This window comes from Poromitra crassiceps (assembly GCF_964638095.1).
Source record: "Poromitra crassiceps genome assembly, chromosome: 10".
NCBI lineage: Eukaryota > Metazoa > Chordata > Actinopteri > Beryciformes > Melamphaidae > Poromitra > Poromitra crassiceps.
In genome coordinates this window covers 26,751,917-26,776,459 of record NC_139631.1, presented here as the reverse complement: position 1 = coordinate 26,776,459, position 24,543 = coordinate 26,751,917, and the positions used below count along the sequence as shown (strand labels likewise).

Genomic DNA, 24,543 nt, shown 5'->3' with positions numbered 1-24,543 from the left:
AACTCTATGCAATTCAGTCTGTCACTCTAAAACAGCCTATGATCTCATATGGTAACTGGGTTTAACCCTATAGTGTCCCACAGATCAAATCTACAGGGGGTGCGAGATTCGGCAGCATGTTTTATCGCCGAATACTGCATCCCCTTGCTTTCTCAGACCAGGAGACTGTTAACTCTATGCAATTCAGTCTGTCACTCTAAAACAGCCTATCATCTCATATGGTAACTGGGTTTAACCCTATAGTGTCCCACAGATAAAATCTACAGGAGGTGCGAGATTCGGCAGCGTGTTTTATCGCCGAATACTGCATCCCCTTGCTTTCTCAGACCAGGAGACTGTTAACTCTATGCAATTCAGTCTGTCACTCTAAAACAGCCTATGATCTCATATGGTAACTGGGTTTAACCCTATAGTGTCCCACAGATAAAATCTACAGGGGGTGCGAGATTCGGCAGCGTGTTTTATCGCCGAATACTGCATCCCCTTGCTTTCTCAGACCAGGAGACTGTTAACTCTATGCAATTCAGTCTGTCACTCTAAAACAGCCTATCATCTCATATGGTAACTGGGTTTAACCCTATAGTGTCCCACAGATAAAATCTACAGGGGGTGCGAGATTCGGCAGCGTGTTTTATCGCTGAATACTGCATCCCCTTGCTTTCTCAGACCAGGAGACTGTTAACTCTATGCAATTCAGTCTGTCACTCTAAAACAGCCTATCATCTCATATGGTAACTGGGTTTAACCCTATAGCGTCCCACAGATAAAATCTACAGGGGGTGCGAGATTCGGCAGCATGTTTTATCGCCGAATACTGCATCCCCTTGCTTTCTCAGACCAGGAGACTGTTAACTCTATGCAATTCAGTCTGTCACTCTAAAACAGCCTATCATCTCATATGGTAACTGGGTTTAACCCTATATTGTCCCACAGATAAAATCTACAGGGGGTGCGAGATTCGGCAGCGTGTTTTATCGCCGAATACTGCATCCCCTTGCTTTCTCAGACCAGGAGACTGTTAACTCTATGCAATTCAGTCTGTCACTCTAAAACAGCCTATCATCTCATATGGTAACTGGGTTTAACCCTATAGTGTCCCACAGATAAAATCTACAGGGGGTGCGAGATTCAGCAGCATGTTTTATCGCCGAATACTGCATCCCCTTGCTTTCTCAGACCAGGAGACTGTTAACTCTATGCAATTCAGTCTGTCACTCTAAAACAGCCTATCATCTCATATGGTAACTGGGTTTAACCCTATAGTGTCCCACAGATAAAATCTACAGGGGGTGCGAGATTCGGCAGCATGTTTTATCGCCGAATACTGCATCCCCTTGCTTTCTCAGACCAGGAGACTGTTAACTCTATGCAATTCAGTCTGTCACTCTAAAACAGCCTATCATCTCATATGGTAACTGGGTTTAACCCTATAGTGTCCCACAGATAAAATCTACAGGGGGTGCGAGATTCGGCAGCGTGTTTTATCGCCGAATACTGCATCCCCTTGCTTTCTCAGACCAGGAGACTGTTAACTCTATGCAATTCAGTCTGTCACTCTAAAACAGCCTATGATCTCATATGGTAACTGGGTTTAACCCTATAGTGTCCCACAAATAAAATCTACAGGGGGTGCGAGATTCGGCAGCATGTTTTATCGCCGAATACTGCATCCCCTTGCTTTCTCAGACCAGGAGACTGTTAAGTCTATGCAATTCAGTCTGTCACTCTAAAACAGCCTATCATCTCATATGGTAACTGGGTTTAACCCTATAGTGTCCCACAGATAAAATCTACAGGGGGTGCGAGATTCGGCAGCGTGTTTTATCGCCGAATACTGCATCCCCTTGCTTTCTCAGACCAGGAGACTGTTAACTCTATGCAATTCAGTCTGTCACTCTAAAACAGCCTATCATCTCATATGGTAACTGGGTTTAACCCTATAGTGTCCCACAGATAAAATCTACAGGGGGTGCGAGATTCGGCAGCATGTTTTATCGCCGAATACTGCATCCCCTTGCTTTCTCAGACCAGGAGACTCATTTTAAATTAACATTAGGATACTGTTGTGATGTAATTATTCAGTATTTTCTCTTTTTCTCACTCATTCAGAGCAAAGAGGGAGATATATAGCATGATGATAATGCTCTATATCTCCCTATTTGCTCTGAATACACCAGTTAACATGACACAGACTTAACATGATAGAAATATTATCAGCAAACTTAATGACTAGACTAATTATTCTGATCTGAATGGCATATATCAAGAAACATTGACTCCTCTCTTTGCTGTATAGTGGGAGGTGCATTTTTGAGTAGGCTATTAAAATAGCATGTCAAGTTCACATTTCTTTATTGCCAGATTAAACAATTCGTATTGGTTGTTGGTTGGTTCAACACAACATGTGCGTGCATGCGCTCTTCTTCTTCTCTAGCCTACAAGCATGTAACTCCCTTGATTGTTATTGTTGATAATTCTATTTAAATAGGCTACATTTTCATTTCCCGAAACATTCTTAAACAAGAAAGGAACATAGTGCACTGCAAAATATTTTTAATTACATTTGTAAAAAAAGGTAGTCGACACATTACATTTTTCCTCATAGTTTTCGTCTACGAATTCAACACTGCTATGGATGCATGTCTCCACCTAGTGGTGCACTCCTCTTCCAAACTCACACACACTTTTCCACAACTACACCATGTATCTGAAACAATGTTTACTTACTGTCAATCTCATCAAAGTTTCTGAAGACCATCTCCACGTGATCCCACTCCATAAAGCGCCAATTTCCCAATGAAGGGCTGGGCAAACACCACATACTGATACATATTTCAATTCAAATACATGTCACTCTTGTGTTAGAATGAGTAAATGGGCATTGACACTGTTTTTATATAACCCTTGATCAATTCTCATTAATCTTTTATCTTTTCTCTTTTATTTGTCTGTAGGCTACATACTATATCTACTATATATAGACTATATCAAAAACATAAACACACAGGGCGCGGGCGTGGCGTCTTTCATGCATGCTAGCAAGCGAAACTGCCGTCTGTCTGACCACAGACTGTAGAAAGAGACACAGGATAGCCAAGCGAATGTGATTGGATGAACGTTTGACGCTAGGCCAATCACAGGCAGAGAGGGTGCCTCCAGCCTTCGCCATCATCCGAAAAAAAAGATCACACACAGAAAGGCCCTTTTGACGACCCCACCCGGGCGGTGGGCACTTGAGGACATGCGGATGGGCATGCACTTCTTCAGCGCTCACAGCGTCCCAGGTGGGAATCGAACCCAGGACCTTCTAGCTGTGAGGCGACAGCGCTACCACTGCACCACCGTGCCCCCTTCTGCTGCCAAATAGGAAAACAAGGCAACAATATATGAGACGACAAGTTGAAAAGATTAACAGAGTTTTAATAAAAGCCAGGTCAAACATCAAAATACTGAAATGGCAAAAACTTTTTTTTTCTACTTTTGTTTTCATTTTGTACAAATCACAGTGGTTCAAAAAAATATTACAAATTATTTTTTGTTTCATTTTTTTTTTGCAACAGCAGCAAAACATTCTGATTGTTGTATATTTTTAAAAGCCCTTAATAGTTTGTGAGTGTGGTGTGCTCTTTCTTTTGCCTTTTATTAAACACATTGACTTGAGCAGTATCCTAAATGTTAATACGTGTATGGGTCAATAGAAACAAAAGTGCATAACTATAGATGATGACCCACTTAAAAATTACAGTATAGACCAGGGATTAATCACGCCATCATGTCTATGTATAATCAACTGTCCCTGTCTTGGGCCTGTCTCTGTGCATACAATCCTATGTACACAAGAACTTAGTAGATACAGTAAGGTGACCAATAATAAAGTAAGAGCTTCATTCCAGGTGGGACCACTCATATCAAAAGCAAGCTTACAATACTCTACTGTAAGACACTTTGGATAATATCATCAATAAAGCATAATATATATATTGTTGTCACAGCTAATATCTGCCTTTAGTCAAAACAGTAGTTCACAGGTGCTGTTGCCCAATTTATCGCAATGGGGTATAAGTCTTGAGCTTCGCTTAGAGAGAGAGAAAAAGATAAGGTAACAGGAAGTATTAATTTTGCTTCTGCTCAAGAAACCTGGTATGCATTTAGGACAAAAGTTATATTAGGCTACATAATAGAAATTGCAGGCATCTGAAAGAGTGCAAACCAATTTAATTTAAAATGGCTGGGTTTTCTTGGTCATTTCATAATTGAAGAATCTGTAGCATAGCTTTAGTTTGGAGGAGATAATCCGGTGTATTCAGGTAACATACTGTGCTTGTAAAACTCTTGTGCCTGGAATATTAAGGAAACATGGAAGAAAATGAGAACAAAAGAGAACAAGACAACCCAAATAAAGTCACAACCTAAGTAACTTTGGCCTGTAGGGGGCAGTGTGGGGCAAATATTGAGGGTTGAATAAAGCCAACAAGGTTTTAATCTTGCATCTCCATCTCTCTTGTCAATATGTGAATTACAATAGTTGAATTCAAATTTTGCAGTTATGTTATGCTCTCTATTTCTCTAGGCCATCTGCCCAACATCTTGCAAACTTACAAGAATGAGCTTAAATGTCTGTATTGACCATAGTAACAGCATAAAAGGGAGAATTCTAACACTGTACAGTAGCAAGGATCTAGTCCTCTGAACTAGTTTTTCCAAATAGACACACTTTCCAATGTATTCCCAGCATATTATTTAAACATGTATATATTTAGTTGCGCTACCATGAGCTGCGTTGAATAGCACGGCTAATTAGGTAAAACTGAATTGTGCATAAAGCCACGTAGCATAAAGATGGCTACTATAGAGTTCAATGTCGACTAGACATTAAAACATGAAGCTAGAGTCTGATCACTCTGTCTTAACTCCGCATCGATCAAGCTGTGGGAAAGTCTGACAGGCCTAAGTGGATATATCATGCTACAATCATCAGGTTTGAAAACAATCTTACATTAAGCAACAATTCATGCCAAGCACAGAAAGGTCATCGACAAAAGAAGAAGAAAGTGCATTCCAACACTGAAAGTGAACAAAGTGTCATTATAATGACAAAGTTAGGCCACCATGCAAATTAACCACATTCCAAAAAGTGGTTGCACCCTCCCAGCACAGGCCAGCCAGTGCTCGTTATTAAGAAGCTTTTGCTTCAGCAAAGTCAGTGGTTCCGAAGTTATTCTATAGGAATCTACCTGCTATATTTATGGCTACCTCTGAATCATTTGGTCAGTGGATATTTCCAACCAAGATCTGACACAGGCTTCTACATCCAAATTATGACCAATCTAGAAAACACACTAATCTAAGGCCATATGATAAGACCCACTTAGTACACTCCGTAAAGAGTTTAATTCAAGGCCACTTGCCTGTGTCAAAACAAGAAGCAGGCCCAAAGATTCTCCATGAGAATTGGCTCAGAATCCCTCTCCGGGATGACGGCGGAGACTGAGTACAGCATCGCCTGAATCAACCGGATGGCTATACCATTACCGTGGCCATCGTGTATCCATCACGTCAACCTTTGCAGAACCTGTCTGCAGGTTTGAACTAACAAAATGTACTGATATCGAAAAGTTTTTAGTTCAGAGTAAGTTTGTGCATCTTTAAGGCACACAGACCAAGAGAAGAGGCTTAATGGGTCATACCAACCATTAGTAAGACACATCTAATGGTCATCCCTCCTGTGGGGAACTAAAAAGAGGCCATGGAAGTCCATCAAAAACTGTCCTTGACATCCTCCTCTTCTAGCTCATTTCCAAGTTCTGAAATCCCTGCATTGGGATGGTTAAAATATCCGTGACGCAAGTTCAAAATATGTAGGTTGGATGTAATGCTGACTGAAAGTCCTCCACTTTCACTCCACTCTGTCTTTTCAGAAAAGGAATCAGCTCAATTCACACTTGGGTCTCATGAGATCCTATCTGACTTCTATTTCGGGAGCTGATGATGACTTTAATTCCGGCTCCCATAAGAACGGCAGAGCGCACCACATGTCTCACACAATCCATCCATCTCCTACAGTCACCTGGGTAAAGCTGAGGGGCGCAAAGCCACAAATAGAACAACGTGCTAATACAACACCATGAAGTCTTGTTTTCACATTCAATCCTAAAGCCCAAAGAAATTAGCACCCTTATCGAGAAAATTTGAAACACCATCATATGCAGTTATATATCAAACCAACAGAATTGCAATTTCAATCCAAAGCATTATTATGTTCCTGCTTAACAAAGAGTTCACTCTGTTCTTACATACAACAGCAGCAAAATAAATTACATGGTTATTATAACTATGCAAAATAAAAATAAAAATCTACACATTCTGAAATCAGTGACCATTTTTGTTTGTTTGTTTTAAGTGAATCCTAACCATTATGAAACTATTAGCCTTTGGAGGATGAAAAATGTAATTAATTAAAATATATATTTAAAAAAAAACGTCAAATCAGAAGAACATAACACCTATGTGAACTTTTGAATGCTTATCACAGGTAAACACTAAACTGGACAGACATTTAAACTGCGAATGATAAAACGGTGCGTCTGCGTGTGCGTGGGTTTGTTCATGTGGACACCGTCTTATTGTGTCTTAAGCACCATTGTCAATTCCAGCAAAGAGGAATGGAAGGCAGTGACACATTGCACCTGACACCACAGGATGAAAACACCACCATGGGGAGGGATACAAATACTGCATTACTGCCTCCTTTCCCCTTTATTATACTGCCTCCACTTTGCCTCCATGTCCTCCTGCCAAATCAAAGGGAGCAGGGGACAACTGGGAATCACAGCTTTGGTTTTCAGTATCAGGTAAAAATCAATAGGCAGGTACAAATTTGAAACGCACTAGTAACACTGTGCATGTGCTTTGCTTAACACTCCGCAAGGATGATTAAAGTCCTACTGTTGATCTTGAAATTGAAGAAACTAGAGCGTAGAAATCACAGGCATAGAAACTCCTATTTGCTCCTGGTGTGAGGGTTAGTGCCGGGGCCCTGAGCAGTGCTGCCCCTAGTGGTGTAGGGGTGTAAAGGCAGGCTGGCCGAGGCGCTTCAACGCACCCCAGTGGTCATGGACGTCAGGAACACATTTGTTCAATACTGCATCCATCATTCCTCCGTGGCAGTGGTATCAAGTAAGGATAGCCCTCTTTAACCCCGTCATTGCTATAGAATCTTTAACCCCGTCATTGCTATAGAATCGTCACTTTGAATGTCTCCGAAGTGGAATTTGGTGAATCCAACTCATCAAGGAGAGCTTGTGTCTGTGGTTTTGCGTGTGTGGTGATGGTGGCGGGGGGCAGGTGGTGTAGGGGTGGATGATGGACACTGAGGACCATCAGGACTAGACTGGAGGGCTAGGCTGTGCTCAAACCTCGTGACTGGAGCAGCCTAACTTGCTAGCAGGTTGTCATTAATGGACCGAGGGCACCCAAAACGGGGCTTTACCCTAAAAGTCCCATCTGATGGCAATCATCAAGGTCCTCAACAAGCCCTGGGAGTAGTGTGTGTCATTTCCCCTGATGAGGGTTTTATAGACGGCGTGGGGGGGGGGGGGGGGGAGACAAATAATATAAAAAAGAATAATATTAATTACGTTGTCCAAGTCAGTTCCTGGTGATCCAGCGCTGGTTTTAGAGGGGGGGGGTTTGGGCACGGCTCTGCGTGTGCAAGCTAACAGTCTGTATAGAAGTGAAGGCAGAGGTAACCTCCCCGCGAGGAGTTGCAGTGGTCAACGTGTAATAGTCATTAAGGTCAATGTGAAGGATGGAGACTGAGAGAGATAGAGAGCCCTTGCTCCCAGTCCAATCACTCAAAGGCTGGGAGACTGTGAGCGCTGGTGGAGGGGACGAGGGGCCCTTAAAGATCAGGGTGTCTGGGGATTAGCAAAGCACTCGACTTGGAGTATCACTCGCTCATTAAAACCACTCACACCTCGTCATACACACAAACCACTCAGTCGAGCCCACACCGCTCACAAGCAGATCAAAAATGCACTCGACCACAAATTCACACACAAATATAAAGAGGCACACACACTCCCAAGCGCACCAACATTCAGGCATAGTAGCACTGACAGTCAATGATGTAATTATAGAGGGCTTCAAAAGCCCACGCCTCTATATGTGTTGGGGGTGGGTATCCTGGGTCAGGATGACGGTGGATGGAACGTTTAGGAGACGTGTGGTGAGGAGGACGGCTGTCTCCAGAAACACCAGCCCCGTTTAGTATGCTGCTTGCGTAGGATCTCCTCTTCACGCTCCCTCTCTTTCTGAGAGCGCAGGTAGCGGTCCTCCTCCTTCAGGAACCACACGGGAGGCCAACGCTGCTTCTCAAAGTGCCTCTGGTTGTCTACATACAGAGAGAAAGAGAGAGAAAGGGGGGGGGGGGGGGGGCAAAGATGACATTTTAGATTTTGAAAACGAGATCAAGTACTTCAGATGTTATGGGAACAGGTTGAACAATGGGGAATTATTTACTAATAATGTAATACAAACACAATGCGCAGAAACAACTAAAACATAGCTGCAATGGGGGTTTGGGGAACTACTAGAGAGGAGGATGAGAGGTGATCGACTGAGGTGTGACTGCCTGTACCTGGAGACATGACCTTCATGTCTTTGGGAAACTTGCGGCAGATGCTATTATAATTAGTGCAGATGTGGTGGAGACACCAAGCGGAGAGTTGCTTGGCATTGTGGAACTGCAGAGGGTAAAAAGGAGAAAGGAAAGAGAAAGAAGTAATGAGCATTTATTACAACCATCAAAGAAGAGGCAAGACAGAGATAAATGAACACAAACAGATTAAGATCAACTTAAAAAAGTATACATATATCAGTAGGGAATTGATAGGGAGGGAACAAAGGTAAATTTGCAGTGACAGACCTGTGCCAGCTCCAGGTAAGCCAACACCTGTCCATCAATGTCCGTTCCTTTCATTCCCTGATGGAGCAGCTCATCCACAGCATGTTGTTCTGAAGGTGATACACAATGCACACGCCCATGTCAGATTGTCAGTATGTACTGTTTACACCAGTGATACTCAACTTGCGGCCCGGGGTCCAGATGTGGCCTGCGATAGGGTGCCAATTGGCCCCCTGGCCATTTCCTAATTCACAATGAAAACTATAAAGTTTGACTGAGCTCCAGCTAAATTCTCAAATATCGCCACCTGCTCGCCACCCAGGTACATATATGTACTAACTAACTTACCTTGGCCTAACTATCCTGTGTGCACACAAACAATTGTCAGACTAAACTCCGGCTGACACCCCAAATAACTACAATCCGCTACAGAAAAAAAAATATTATTAATGTTTGTTTATTAACTGGCCCCTGGCCTCCTGTCATTTTGCAAACGTGGCCCGCGGGCAAAGCAAGTTGCCCTGGTTTCCACTCACCAAGTACTATGACAAGACCCTGACATGACTCACTAGACATACAGTCACTCATGGTGTCAGCGATTAGAAGTTGTTCAGGGTTAAAACTCCATCAAATCTAATCCCTATAATCAGAACAAGGCATCACAGTAAGATGGGCATTTCTCAGAACATTTCCAGTGTTGTAGATCTGTACCTGTGAGGGCGAGAAGGCGCGGCAAACAGAGACGGTTGGATAGGATAATTAGCTCCATGGGCTCCAGACCAGGAGAGGGTGTCAGCAGGCCACAGTACAGGAACTCCAGCACGCCACGCATACAGGCACTACTTGTGTTGGGAATGGACACCTGGAAATGGCCAGATTGAGAGAAAACAGGAAAAATGTGAAGGGAAGAAAGGCTGAGATACGTGCTAGGGGTAAAAGTATACATGAATATTTATGCACGTATGTCTCTATCTATTCTAGGTGATAGCATACTTCAAGGTGATAGCATACTTCAGTTTTTACAAAGTCTTGTTCACTCAAGAAAAGAATGGTGGACATTACAAATGGCACTGAGAAACAATAGACAAGGAGCACAGCAGAGGAGAAAGGGATGAGAAAATCTTCACACCTCAGGATATGACCTCACATATACAGTATGTATAATACCCAGCAAAGGGAGCGGTGAAATAAAGACAGTGGGGGCACTGCGGTGGGGGCTCGGAGGTAAAGGGCAGATAGCATACAGTTCCAGCCGACTTCCCTTTGATCTGAGCTCAGATGAAAGCACTGTCTGCTACTGATGTGAGGCGCTAACGCTAACTCAAAGCTCACTCAGAATAGCCGTGCTCCACTGGGCACAGTGGGATGCATCAGAGCTAGATTCAGAGCAATTTGAGAAATGAGGAGGTATGCATGGTCTCTTATGCACATCACCACAGGGGCCAGGAGGGCAGTGGGCACCAGAATGGCTTTCAGGTAGGCCGAAGTCATAGAAAAGAAAGGCTGATTGGTTTGATCCATGGCATGGAGGGTTTATTCCCACTGTGAGCTGGTGACTTGAAGATGACTGGTATTACATCTACAGTATCCTTCAACACTGCTGTGGTGCCCCTTAGCAAGGCACTGTGTTTAGGGGTGGTGCAATGCAGGTGACCTTGGCCTCTATTCTCTTCAAAAAGTATGTTGCAAATCATGACAGTAGTCACTTCGCCTTTTTCCATCTATTCGGTACTCTTCACATCTCTGATCCTTAAGTTTAATGTCATTAGACCTCCATTATGCACTGAATTGATCTATAGGTAGAAGCTATCCGTAGCTCTACACAACAGGACAAAGTGCCCCTAGTGATGGTGAGGCCATTCTATTGAAGGAGCCACACCTCCAAGCATGCACGCTTTCAAAATGTTTTACATCAGGGCAATGTCCACAGTCTGAAATCCCCTGCAACAACCTCTAGAGGTCACCATACTATCAGAGAGAGGCACATTGACTAAAAAGGTCATGCTGCTTTTCAATGTAAACCTATATTTCATCCTAGTACTTAGTTAAATAAATAAATGCACACAAATGAGCAAGACCTTTTTATGAGCCTACAGTAATTGCTGTGAGTCAGGTCAATAGCAATGCGGATGCAGGTTGTGCAGCCTGAGCCCAGGAAGGGAGGTAAACGAAAACACTGATGACCTGAGCCCTCCAGGAGAGCTCACTGTACCCACTGAGGTGCTCTTCAACCTGCACTCCCATCACCAATTAGGAGAATGTCAGCTTGGCGCAACCTCGTTACGGCTGAGAAGTCACAACACAGAGACACAGGTGGTCTCTGGAGCTAAAAGCCCCAGCTGGGCCCAGGGACAATTAATGAGTGGACACAGTCACAGTGACGGGACATTTATGGATGTTGACACAGTCAGGGACAAACGGGGCCAGTAATAAAATTCTCAACTGTCCTCCTCCTGTCTCCTCCATAGATGAAGAGTGACAAAAAAAAACAATAAGTGATTATGTATGTATATACAGTATCTATATCTATCTATCTATCTATCTATCTATCTATCTATCTATCTATCTATCTATCTATCTATCTATCTATCTACCGTATATATAAATATACATAAAAGCAATGCAATCAACAATTTGTTCAGTTGAGATAAAACTCCTCAAGGGGGTAGTAAAAACCAGGAAATTAAGATAGTCAACGCTTAAAATAAATGTGGGTGAGGAAGCAGTGAAAGTATCACATCACATACCCGCCACCACAATAAGGAACAAGAGTAAGAGAATGGCCTCATCAGCCCTTATTCTAACTAAGAAGTCAGGGTCAAAAAGATTGGAGGAATGGAAGAAAATGGAGAATGTAACAGGCCCTCATGTTTAACAGACACACGCACACGCACACATGCACACGCAAACGCACACACTGAACACAAAACCACAGACACACACCGAGAACATAATCCAGTGGTGTACCATGACACGCTCCATGGCTGACAATGGTCAGGTGGATAACTCCCTACAAAGAGGTCAAACCTCTAAACATGTCATTTGACTACTACATCAAAGATAATGGCTGTGTTTGCATTTAAACGCTGGATACAGTTCAACTGTGACATATTGTCCGTGGACTTTTTCCACAAACATGCTGATTGTAGTCAGTGTTTTGCAATGGGTTAATTCAGAGAAGCTTAGTGACTGAAAGCCACATAAGTCTTAAATGCTATTCTGCAGGAACACTCTGGTTCCCAACTGTGGAACTAAAAGAAACTAGAATACAGTCGCCATGTTATCACACAACAGCATGAACAGTGAAAAGCGTCGGGCTATAAATAGTGTGAGGGAAGTGAGAGAGGAGCGTGGCGAGAAGAATAAAGGAGGTGTGAGTGAAAATAGAGGCAACAGTGCTGGCCCATCACATGCTGGAGCGCACATAGTGGCCACAATACATGACTCATATGATATAATTTGATCAGACCATGTGTGTATCAAGTTCTTTAGATGTCGATCAAATTGGAGAAACTTTACAAGGTAAAATCCATCGCAGTGATTGGACGATGAGTCATTTGACGTCACTATCCGTGCTTGTGAATCCATTTTTAGGGGCCACTTTTCATTAGATCCCATTCACTATTTGATTTCCACTTCTTTACTTTTTTTTTTTTTTTTTTACCTCCAACCTCCAAATCGGTACACCGAGACCGAGTACATGAATAGAACAAGAGCGTCTGCTCTCTCAAGGCTGTGCATAAGCCATTGTGTCCAGCTCTAAAACCTCTGCTTCTCTTGAACCGCCAGTGTTAAGTGCTCCGTCAAGTGTTTCTGCTCGGTTCTATTGAGACGGCTTCTCTTCTGTGCGTCAGTGACATTTGCACCGCCCACATTCAGAGCCACATCTGTGCCTCTCGGGAGGGGAGACAGCAGGGACATACGGCCTAAGGGGAACCAGAGCTTTTGGTCACAAACTAGCAGCGCACAAGCATTTCAGCATCATCAAAATGACTAGAACACACTAGTCAAGCCAATGTCCAACAGCTGCAGTACGGCTCAGGTGCAAGCAAAACACTAATGAGGGTTTCAAACGTCCATGATTGGAATTTTGAAACCCTCATTAGTGTTTTGCTTGCATGTGTGTTATTCTGCCTTTTTGACACAAAATGGCCCCCGTGAAAAGGGTCTATAGCAGAGCGACGTATGCGGTTTGGCAAAAATACGCACCTGTTCTATTTTTTGTCGGATCCCGCATGCTTCTGACAAGATTACATGGGTGTGAGGCTGTGCAGGCAGTAGTGATGCGCGGGCCGCAGTTATAACCGCACTGACCGCGGATATCCTGCCCCGCAGCCAGGCCGGATCATAAAAATAAACATTCTGATTAATAGCGGATGGGTGGTTGAAACGATGTATCATTAATGAGGAAAAATAATATGAATTACGTTCTCTAGTCTATGAACGTATTTTAAGCTACATTTTTCGTCAGGCACATTTTTAGTCGCCTATTGTAGATCCCCCAAAGGACCCACGGCCGTCAACAAAACAATAGCCATGTGCTAGGTCTCTAGTCTCCGCTTTTGGTCCATATATGGTCAATGATGTCACCCTCAAAGAGGAGTCTCCGCTGAAGATGTGTTTGAAGAGAAGACGCGTTCGTATTTTCCCATACAATGAGGCAATCCAGTAAACTAAACTTAAAGTCCCTGGAAACCAAAATCCACAAAAACCTTGTGAAAAAATTGTGTGCCTCAGAAAGTAGTTGACATTACTTCCAACCCTAACCCCAAAAATCGACACTTTTCTACAAGGTCTGGATTTTCATTTCCTCATTGAAGAGAGCGGTGCGCGCGGTGCTAAAATGCATGATCTTATCACATCATAAGAGTTAATCGAATCACACACACGCATGCACGCACGCGTGCACACACACACTGACACACACACAGTAGCGCTGTGCACTCGCAGCGGCAGAGATCTCTTCCTCTCTGTCAGTAGGCTATGCGCCGAGCAACGCGCAAACACACACACACACACACACACACACTCCATCTCTCTTTCCTTCTCTCTCTCTCCTTCTCTCTCTCTCTCCATTTCCCTCTCTCTTTCTCTCAGAGGAGACCTGCTGCAGACGGGACACGCCCACACCGTCCGCGGGAGAACATACACTCTAAAATCTAATTGATTCTCATGACTTTTGCCATGACTGTCAAACCTAAATTTATATACTTTGCGACGTTCATCATCGTTCAAATTTGGCTGGTGGCTTATTAACATAGGTTCCTGTGATGTGATGAACTCAAAATGCTAAATAATACAAAATTATTTCTGGTTTCCAGGGACTTTAAAGCTATAGCGTTAGCCGAGTAAACTACACGAGGGCAAGTGGTGGACTGGACATAATACAGCACGGAAGTTTATTTGGACTGCAGCGATGGCGGGCGCGGATCTATAAATAGTAGCTATGAAATAATTTGCGGGGAATTATGGCGGGCGGACGGTTCATGCATACACGCGGATTAGGATGGCATAAAAGCTCAGCCGCGCATCTCTAGCAGGCAGCTCCTGGGAACCGTACCGCAGCTGGTGGACATAGGCCCTTACATGCACGCACGAGCTCCGGCACACACTCGGGCTCATGAATGTAAATGCTGACGGCGTCATTGTCCAGTTGGTCTTTGAGGCTTTGTTTCAAGGACACCTGCCCACTGCACCGTGCCAGCCTCATGCCATAAACAATGCCACATGAATAGACACAAGCATGAAGCATTCAGAGTCACCATAGACACTGGCAGCCCATCAGCAGTAAACACTGCGCTCCCCTCACTGTTGCTGATGTCCTGTTTTCACCACCATCCACAATAGCCCAAACAGACTTTTTTCCTCTACTCACTCACATGGTGTGTTCTGGAATAAAATACTAACCCTGTGGAAACACCAACACCAACCCCATCATCGGTTTTATTTTGAATTACATTTTGTTTCAACTTGCCTCTTATAATTTCATTCTTTATATCTTAAATGAATACAAGACGCTTGCACCCCCTGTCTCTCTCTCTCTGTCCAATCCATCTATCCGCATAGCAACCCGTTTCCTAGGAGTATACTTCCCTTCCCTCTGAGGGCCTGAATCTATGTTACCTAACCCCGCTGAGCTTGAATGTAACTGTACCCCAGGGGATCTGATTCTCCAACACAGCCCAGGGAGCATCGGCCGGACGGAGGACAGTCAGAGACAGGAACTCCTGCTCTGGGCGGGGCGGGCCCGGTCCACTGGCCCTGCCGGGATGGGCACCGGAGGTCCAGAACCTGAGCCTTGAGAGAGAGCAGGCCTGGAGTAACTGGACCTGCCACATGGGGAATGCTGACCTGGATAGAGGGACTCTTCTGCCACATCCTCCCTCTGCTGTGAGTGATAAGCCAGAGCTCTGTACTGTACTGCCTCACATATGTGGCAATGTTTATAAGTAGAGGAGGTTTTTAACAAGCTGGCAGTATAACACTAATGTAAACACAAGCTGATAGATTTTATTTTACTACCTAAACTCAAGATTACATTAAAGTAAGAACTACTTCTAAGGCTGACAGGGATGTAACTGCTGATAAAAGACCATAATCGAGGCCCTGGATCTGGAAAACTTGCGTGATTACTAAGTACAGGAAATCACAAAGCCCCTCACAACAGGAAGTCCCAAAATGAGTAGGTTCCTGTGGCTTGAACTGTGTCTGAGAGACAGAAATGGATGGGAGCCTTCTAGTTGTGCTCATTAAGTGTGCAAGGCCTTAGGGGGCTTGGTAATTGTTGAGCTTTCAACACATCTGCAGTTGAAGCGACGGTTTGTAGGTCACTCAGATGACAAGTCTGCAGAACTCCGCACAACTCCTCAGCTGTGCACGCCCACCTCCCAGACACACAGTGACACACATGCGAGCGTCTGTACAAACAGTCATCAAGACAACACCCTTCCAACCCAATAAACCTTATCTGAGTAACCCGTTTATCGATTCGGTTATCTGACGTTACTGCTCAGTGCTGATAGACTTGAGTACAGTGTCATTAGCAAGTTTGACTTGAGGCCACATTTAAGTGTGACTAGGTCTATCTTTCTTGAAACTGGCTCCAGGAGGAGGATTATGTTGCCCCTCGAGGCGAGTGTAAATTTGCCAAAAACGGTTAAGGTTAGAATTCAGGTCAAGGAAACCGAATCCCTCCTCAGCAATTAAGGGTAACTCCATCCGCGAGCTGTTTCCGTCTTCAACTCACCTCCTCGATGTAGCTCTCCATGAAGGAGCCGCGGAACATGGCGGCCATCCAGTCACAGCTGGAGATGAGCAGGGGCTTGTGGGCCGGGAGGTAGCCGTCGTCCAGGCGGAACACCACATCTAAAACCGGGGTACGAAAAGAGCATTCATCTGGTGGCCTGCCACAGAAGCCCAAGCTACAGAGGGGGGAAGACAGACGCGACAGACATCCAGACATACACACAGGCAGACAGAAGGCCAGACAGACAGACACACAGAGACATGGACACAGGTAGACAGACACAGAGATAAATTGACAGAAAGACAGAACGGCTTCTGACACAGAGTAAGGGAAGGAGAGCTGTGGAGGCTACGAAGCAGGTACGCGAGGTAGCAGATCTTGGAGTACTCTGGACTACTGCCGCGAGAGGGGAATAGGCTATACTGTGTAGGGAACAAGGGAACAAAGCACTTACAGTATGCTAAGTGTAAATGGTGTTATAATAGGTTGCATTTGAAAGCACAGGATTATATCTATATTTAGGTCGTTGAGTTATTTCAATAACTAAGAGAAGCAGTGCAGTTCAGACAACTGTGATAATTGTATCTAAAGTATCTATATAATATCTTAAAAGCATTCACTTGTTAGAAACAGATTCCCATGCTTATTAACATGAAGACAAAATAGGCAGTATGGAAAGAGTTGAATGTGAGACGGACTTTTTTCAGAGATAGCGGATGTCTGGCATTTGGCTGCAAATGCTGCGAAAACATGCATACATTACACACTAGCTTGGTGGGGGCGGGGGGTGGGGCCAGACAAGACATAAACACACAGACACAAGAAAACATGCATACACATTAGCTTGGTGCAGAGCCGTATAATAGAAGAGTTCTGACATCTCCATTCACTCCAATGGACCAGTTTTTTTCCAGGAAGTAGAAAGTGGAACTCTTCAGTCAAATAAGCAGCACTGTCGAGTTGCATCAAAATAGACAGTGTTGTACTTTGAAAGGGTTTTTCATCCCTTGAAATGAATCAAATTGTACATTATCTGCTTTATTTTAGCATGCAAAAGTAGCGCGAGACCCATTCCTGGCTGTTCATTGGCTAATGATTCTTGCATTTTGGTCCTCCGCTGACGCCACTCTCTTACTAGAGGACACTAGCTTGGTGGGGGCGGGGGCAGACAAGACATAAACACACAGACACAAGAAACACACAAGTATGCAGACAAAAAGACAGAACAGACTGAAACTGTCTCCAAACAGCACAACAGATCATCATCATCAAGGCATTTGATGACAATAACAAGAATACACATAAACCACTACACACACAATTGCATATTTTCTAACAAATATACAAGGGTACATTTGATCAAATGTATCAAATGCACACATTTTTGTGTACATTTCAAGAGATTGAAAATGCTGGGAATGACCAAAATCCTCTCTCTCTCTCTTTTACTCCTCAACTTCCAACCATCTCAGACTCTTCACTCTTTCTCTCTCTCACTCCTCTCCCTCTCTCTCTCTCTCACACACACACACACACACACACACACACACACACACACACACACACGTGCGCATACATTATGAAAAACATCTACAATGACATTGATGCTGTTGATACTGATGTACTGGTAGATTGGCACAGTAGTTTACCAGCAAAGGCCCCCTTAGTGAGACACTCCTTGATGCGGTTGGCCCTGCGGACGTGGAAAGCCTTGGTGATCTCCTGGTTCATGAAGCTCTCTCTGTTCAGGACGTTGGCCACCATCATTCGCAGGTCAAACACCTCAAGCAGTTCAGCGATGGTGGCCACCTGCATCAGGTCCCCTCGTTCCTCATCCAGGCTGCCAGTATACAGGTACTGCAGCACCGCCTTGGCCCAGGGAAAATCAGCACATCAATTAAATGCTTATGAATGCAAAAAAAGTGTATGTTTTATTCAATTCAGTGCAACTAAGAAAATAATGATGCTGATCATTTTTGCCATTCGCTTCAATGCAATCATTCTCATCAGCTCTAATATCCCCTATCATGTATGAATGCTTAACAATGTTTAATCATTTCAGGGCTGTCAAGTCCATCACCTGGAATGGTTCCTCCTGTATAAGTGCATCCATGGCCACCACAGTCATGAGTCGTGGCCGTCCAGTCATGGGGTCATCCACATGCTCCAGACACATACTCAGGAAGCCCCTCCCCCATCCTGACAGGGCACGGCCGGTCCCCAAGGCTCCCACGGAGCACATGGCTCGAGAGGGGAGGGCATTATCACTCTGTGAAGTCCTCAGGGAGCCCTGCTGGGGCAGCAGGGGTCTGTTCAGCCCCCGCACTCCTCCATCTGCCCCGTCTTTATCGATGTCCAGGCTCTTAGTGCGCCCAGCTTGCTCCTTGGCTCCTCTCCTGCTCTGCTCATTTTCGTCCCCACTCTCAGAGTGCTCCTCACTGTCTTGTTCGTCGCCCCATGGCCCTGCAGATGAACCACTGAGATCGAGGGTGAAGAGGTCAAAGAACTTGGAGCAGGAAGTGGCCAAGTAGACTTTGTGTGCAAAGACATGCGTGGCGCCGCCCTGCAGGAGGAAGAGAACATCTGCGCACAGCGGCTGGCAGAAGAGGGAGTCAGGAGCCTCACCGTCTGTCGGAGGAGGGTCTGGGATGCCCACTATCGGGCGTGGGGGGCGGGGAGGCAGGAAGGGCGCCTGGAGGAGGGGCCTCTGCACCCTCTTCAGGTGGGACTTCCAGAACTGCAGGTGACGACGCGAGATGAGGGCGGCTCGGATGGCATTGTCAAAAACATCTTTGACTCCAAACTGGGCGACGATGCTGGTCTCGTAGTAGGGAATGCCAAGTTCCTTAGCCACCTCATGGCCCTTCTCTGGGGGAAGGATGTCTGTAGGTTTGATGGGTCTGTGGGTCAGGAGGAGATGATGATGATACTCATCATTCAGATCAAAACTAGAAGACCATCAGCTACTAAGTATAAGCAGGTTGTGTGTGTGGGGAAGGAAGAGAGTCCTTCAATAATACCAGAAATCAACACAAAGGCAAGAAAATTGTGTAGCTGAACATTTGAATGACTTACTGATTACTTATTGATACTAATTTTCACAAAGCTGACCTACATTCCATCGATATGAGGCAACAAATGAGATCATGCATTGACATATTATGGTAATATGGTAATATGGTAATATGTGAAATCGTTCACGAGTAGACATTAATATACATAGCAGCACACTGCTTGGTTGGTTAAAAATGGCACACAACTGCCTTACTGGTTTCAGAATAGGCCAATCATTGGTAGGCCAACCTCAAATGTCATATTTAAAGTGATTATCAGCTGATGCAGTTACGGTTATGCTGCTGTTACTGCTCAGCATCTGACTGATTATAACAAGCCATCATGCAATCCGATGTGAAATGAACCTCCTTGCATGTTCTATCTGCATTTGGCTGTCAATGCCAGTCACAGACGGGGGGTCTCACTTGGCTAGGGGTCGTCGCGCACGGTTAACAGCATCCAGGTCAGCATAGCGCAGATCCAGCTGGCAGCCAACCAGGATGATGGGCGTCCGGGGACAGAAGTGCTTGATCTCCTGGAACCACATGGTGCGAACGTGGCGCAGCGAGTTTGGGTTGGCCAGAGAGAAGCACAGCACCACCACGTCAGACCTACAGAGGAAAGGAGGGAGGGGGAGAGAGAGAGAGAGAGAGAGAGAGAGAGAGAGAGAGAGAGAGAGAGGGTATTAATGATGATAGTGTTCATTTCAAGCACTTACGACTAAACAGAGATCAATGTACAGTATGGGACGAGAAAGCGAGAAGAGGGAGGAAGAAAGATGATACGGTGGCCGGGTCATGAACGGAGAGAATGGAGATAGTGAAAGGGACTGACAGACACACAGAGAGAAGGTGAGCAGAGAGAGAGATGACAGTAGACAGAAGACAGGCAGTCTTTGATGGAGTGTAGGGGGACATAAGAGAGAGAAGGGGAAAGAGACGGGTCCGTACTGAGGCATGGAACATCTTGTCAGGTTATGTTAAAACATGTACAGTATGTGCAGAGAAGAAGCTTGTTCAACTGCTGTGAGGCGCAGTGCAGGCATGAACAGTGCCACTGAGGTGGGGCCATGAGGTTGGTCGGTGTGTGTGTGTGTGTGTGTGTGTGTGTGTGTGTGCTGTGTACGTGTGTGCGTGTTACGTAAATCTCCCTAAGCCCCGCCAGACCACATGGGCCACAAAGAGAAGGCTAAGAATAGATCAGGACAGACACACAACACACAAACACACACTCATTTCCTCAGCCGATGTGTTAGCAAGCAGATAGCAGCACTTACGGCTTTTCCGCTGATGTCTCTGTGGCATGGCTATGACAGGCCAGTGAGTGATTGTGTGTGTGTGTGTGTGTGTGTGTGTGTGTGTGTGTGTGTGTATGTGCCTGCTTGTGTGTGTGTGTGTGTGTGTGCCTGCCTGCGTGTGTGTGTGTGCCTGTGTGTGTGTGTGTGTGTGCCTGCATGTGTGTGTGTGTGTGTGTGTGTGTGCCTGCCTGCGTGTGTGTGCCTGCGCGTGTGTGTGCCTGCGTGTTTGTGTGTGTGTGCCTGCATGTGTGAGTGTGTGTGTGTGTGTGTGCCTGCCTGCCTGCCTGCGTGTGTGTGCCTGCGTGTGTGTGTGCCTGCGTGTTTGTGCCTGCGTGTGTGTGTGTGTGTGTGTGTGTGTGTGTGTGTACGCGCATGCGTGTCTGTCTGTGTCAAAGTAATGTTTGATAGAGCTCTGTGTCACTGAGACAGATCAGTTAGCACTAGGTCAATGTTTACAGTGCAATAACCAACAGCTTCTCAAAACAACACAGGCTATTAGACCCTGGCAGCTGTGGGTTACTAGATTAGGCCTATGTTACATTAGAGGTACTGTACATAGAAAACCATTACTAATAGCCTGACTGATGATGAAATGGAGAGCAAAAACGGAGGTAAATAAGGAGTAGCTGTACAAAATGACTGCTGTGTGAGTAGTCTCTTAAAACTGACGAGTTGGCTCCCACAATTTTCAAATGCTTCCGCCTACACGTCTGTACTTAAAGCTGGGAAAACTTGGTCAAAACGGAAAGAGAAACTCAGGGAAAATAATGAGCGATGATAGGGGGATGTCCCGGATGTCCCGCCTAAAGGCAGAGATATCTGAGATCATGTGTGTACATGAGCGAACAAATTATGTACTGCCCCCCCCCCCCCGCCCTGGCTGAACAGTGTCATTTTAAAAATGTCACAATGGAGCAATGAGACGCATCATTTCTTTAAGTTTAATCAAACATTGTATTGCCCACCTTAGGCCAATTAGTGTTATTTGGAAAAATGAAGCAAAGACCGTTTTGTAAAAATCTGTTCAATGGCGCCTGAGATATTGTCTGTGATGGACGGACCGAGAGACGGATGGACAAGCTGGGCAAAACAAACCATAGTGCCTCCCCTGAGGTCATTGTAGGGGAAATTAAGCATCTGAGATATTCAGAGGCAAAGCAGAAGATTTGAGGTACTTAAACAGATTCTGGGCCAGAGATCTTGCCTGCCATCTGCATTACACACCACTTAAACAGCTCTCATATTTCCCTGGAGAAAAATGCCTCTGCTCCAGTAGCAAACATGGTCTATTTACTGAGCAGACAATGAACACTGTAAAAAAAAATCATTTAATCTAGTATTTAGCCTTAAAGTCTTACTTTTCTTCAGGCAAGTGAAAATGTGTAAGGTGTTATCCGGAAGCTCGCTTTTTTTGAAAAATGCAACTCGGTCATAAGTGCTAAATGGTTTATGGAGGATACATTACTAAATCAAATGACTTGTTAAGAAAGATGGACATTTCTGTTGACATGGTCTATGTTTTTTTTTTATATATATACTGTATGTCTTCTGTTGTGCTTTTCTGTTGATGCAAATTTGATAATTAAAGAAATTGGCCACAAAAAAAGATCAAGAAAGATGGCAATTTTTTGCGGTGTAGACACTGGTTCCATAGTCCATTTTTAGTTCCACTAATGTAACCTCGTGTAAGCCGCCGCCCCCATCAGTCAGACATAACAGTCATACACTAACCAATCATTACATCATGTCACAGCCTCATTACCATGGCTGTTTGAAATGTTCTGAGTGTACGTGCCGTCGCTCTCGTAGCTAAGCCGGGGTCACTGCCTCAGTCACTGTGTGTCAGCCGATGTGTGCATGTGTGTGTGCAACTGTGTATGCATGTCCATGTTCATGTGCACGTATCTTTATTTACAAATGGATTTATATAAGCACAAGGGTGTGGAGTTGCATCGGTTTTGTGTTCTGTGTTCTCTGACAATAATCTACCACCTGTACTAATATGTAATAAGTGCCAGTGACTGTTTTGATAGTTGTGTGTGTGTGTGTGTGTGTGTGTGTGTGTGTGTGTGTGTGTGTGTGTGTGTGTGTGTGTGTGTGTGTGTGTGTGTGTGTGCGTGTGGGGTGGATCAGTAGATGCAAACTCCAAAGGTCATTGGTTGGGCCAGCTTATGTAAGGACTGACACACACACACACACACACACACACACACAGTAGAGATCTCCAAAATGCTGACTCAGACTTTCCGTTGCAAGAAATTAAGAGGTATCATGCGGGCATCTAAATGACTCTGCTATCACTCATCCTGGCATAACACACCGCTTATTAATTCTGACTAACAATGTTATATATGCTATAATATAGCACATTAATAAAATGGTAGTGTTCAATTCAATAAATAAATCAAATATCTGTGTAGCCAAACATCTGACTCTATCATATGTCCAAACCCCAAATTAACCCCATTTAATTTTGTTCATTTTGTTTAGTTAGTCAGACAAGAAAATCAGATTTGTATTTTTAACTGAAAAAATTAAGTTGGGGCTGACTAAGGTTAAGTTTGGCTTAGCCTATTTTAAGGCTGAAATTATTCACCCGACCAGAAAGTTGCATTTATAAGAAAGTATATGACAGTCTGCGCATTTCGGACCATAGAGCAGTGGGCTCGCTCTGGGCCAGTGGGCTCGCTCTTGGCTTTATAGAGGAAGTTGCAGAAGTAATCCTGAAAGCTGTAGTTCCTCGAATGGTCACTTGAGGGAGGATTCGGAAGTGACGTCATTCCCGTTCACCCCCATGTTAAGATGACCCACTTTGTAACAGTGATTAAGCATGTTACAGATTGGAGCGAAACACGGTTGTTGGCCTATATAGGTAATTTCACCTTTCATAACAAATGAAGCCTGCATTAGTTCATTCAAGACATGATGTCATAGGCTACGCCCCAGCTGGACCAGCTGACAGCCTCTGTTTGGTTCATCGTTTAACCATTCTCCAATCACAGTCATTCTCACATCAAGGCGGTCCGTTTAAATATGGCAGCCTCTCACTCACTGATCTGTTCCCCACCTTGCTGATCGTTTGCGGCTGCTGGCAACGCTTTGCCCCCTCCAGCCCAGCCTCCACCTTTTAGATCAAATGCTATCATGTTTTGTAGCTCTGGAGTCTGCATGGCTCAAAAAAATGAACACGTTTCCATGTCTTGCTTTTAGGCGCCCTCTTTTACTCTCTATGGTTTAAATGTATCTGGAGTATTTTATTCCCTTGGGGGATTTTGCTTGCTCTCCCTGCTCGGCGTAGCATGCTGCTGCGCCGAGTTCAGGGAGAATTAAATTAATTAAATATTAAATTAAATATTAAATTAATTATAAGAGCGGAGCCTTCAACGCCAAACATAATTGTATGCATTATATTAATTTATGCAATAAATCGTTAATTCTATGACTTGAGTGTTCTTGAATGAACTGTAGGGGGTTGAATTTTTATATAGCTCGCCCGTTTAGAGTAAAATAGACGATAGAAAAAGGGATGATTGACAGGTCGCCTGTCCTGTGATCGCGCAGCTTGCCGATCACGGACCAATAGCAGGCGGAGCTGTGGCTCTGGGAAACCCGTCGTCTCACATGAGCTGCGCAAGGACCCCAAGATGGCGACAGACACTTTGCTGCAAAACGTGAGTCCGAAGAATAGTGGATAGCTTCATCCACATGATCTAGGTCAGTGCCATAGACAGATCCAGTCACCTGCCAGGTATTTTTTGAAAGTGCCTGCCCTTTGAAAGGGTTCCAGAGTGACTTGTTCCCAGATGCTTATGTGAAAACATACCATCTGGCAGCGCCAGGTTAGCTGAGGGTGCAGTCAGCTGATAGACACAGCGCCAAGCGAGGTTGAGGCGAATGGGTGGCGACGGAAGCAGGAGAGGATATTGATGTTTGGAGCTGCAGACACGACACCGGGGAGGCAGGCAGGCAGAGAACAGCTGAGCTGGCACTGTGTCTAGTATCAGCTGACTGCAGGCTGACTGAGCACACAGGACATGCAGA

The 24,543-nt window shown here is 44.7% G+C and overlaps 1 protein-coding gene across 2 annotated transcripts in view; it reads right to left on the bottom strand.

Moving 5' to 3' along the window:
• Window positions 1-3,409: 3,409 nt before the first annotated feature.
• rhobtb4 (Rho related BTB domain containing 4) overlaps window positions 3,410-24,543 on the bottom strand; it is a 62,921-nt gene continuing 41,787 nt past the window's right edge. For both annotated transcript variants that reach the window (XM_083644824.1, XM_083644823.1), the window contains 8 exons: window positions 19,631-19,816; window positions 18,232-19,051; window positions 17,801-18,020; window positions 16,152-16,270; window positions 9,617-9,767; window positions 8,927-9,015; window positions 8,639-8,744; window positions 3,410-8,392 (listed from right to left, as the gene is read on the bottom strand). In XM_083644824.1, the coding sequence (XP_083500950.1) occupies window positions 8,214-8,392; window positions 8,639-8,744; window positions 8,927-9,015; window positions 9,617-9,767; window positions 16,152-16,270; window positions 17,801-18,020; window positions 18,232-19,051; window positions 19,631-19,816 (1,870 nt within the window). In that variant the 3' untranslated portion in view covers window positions 3,410-8,213. The remainder of the gene's footprint in view (window positions 8,393-8,638; window positions 8,745-8,926; window positions 9,016-9,616; window positions 9,768-16,151; window positions 16,271-17,800; window positions 18,021-18,231; window positions 19,052-19,630; window positions 19,817-24,543) is intronic.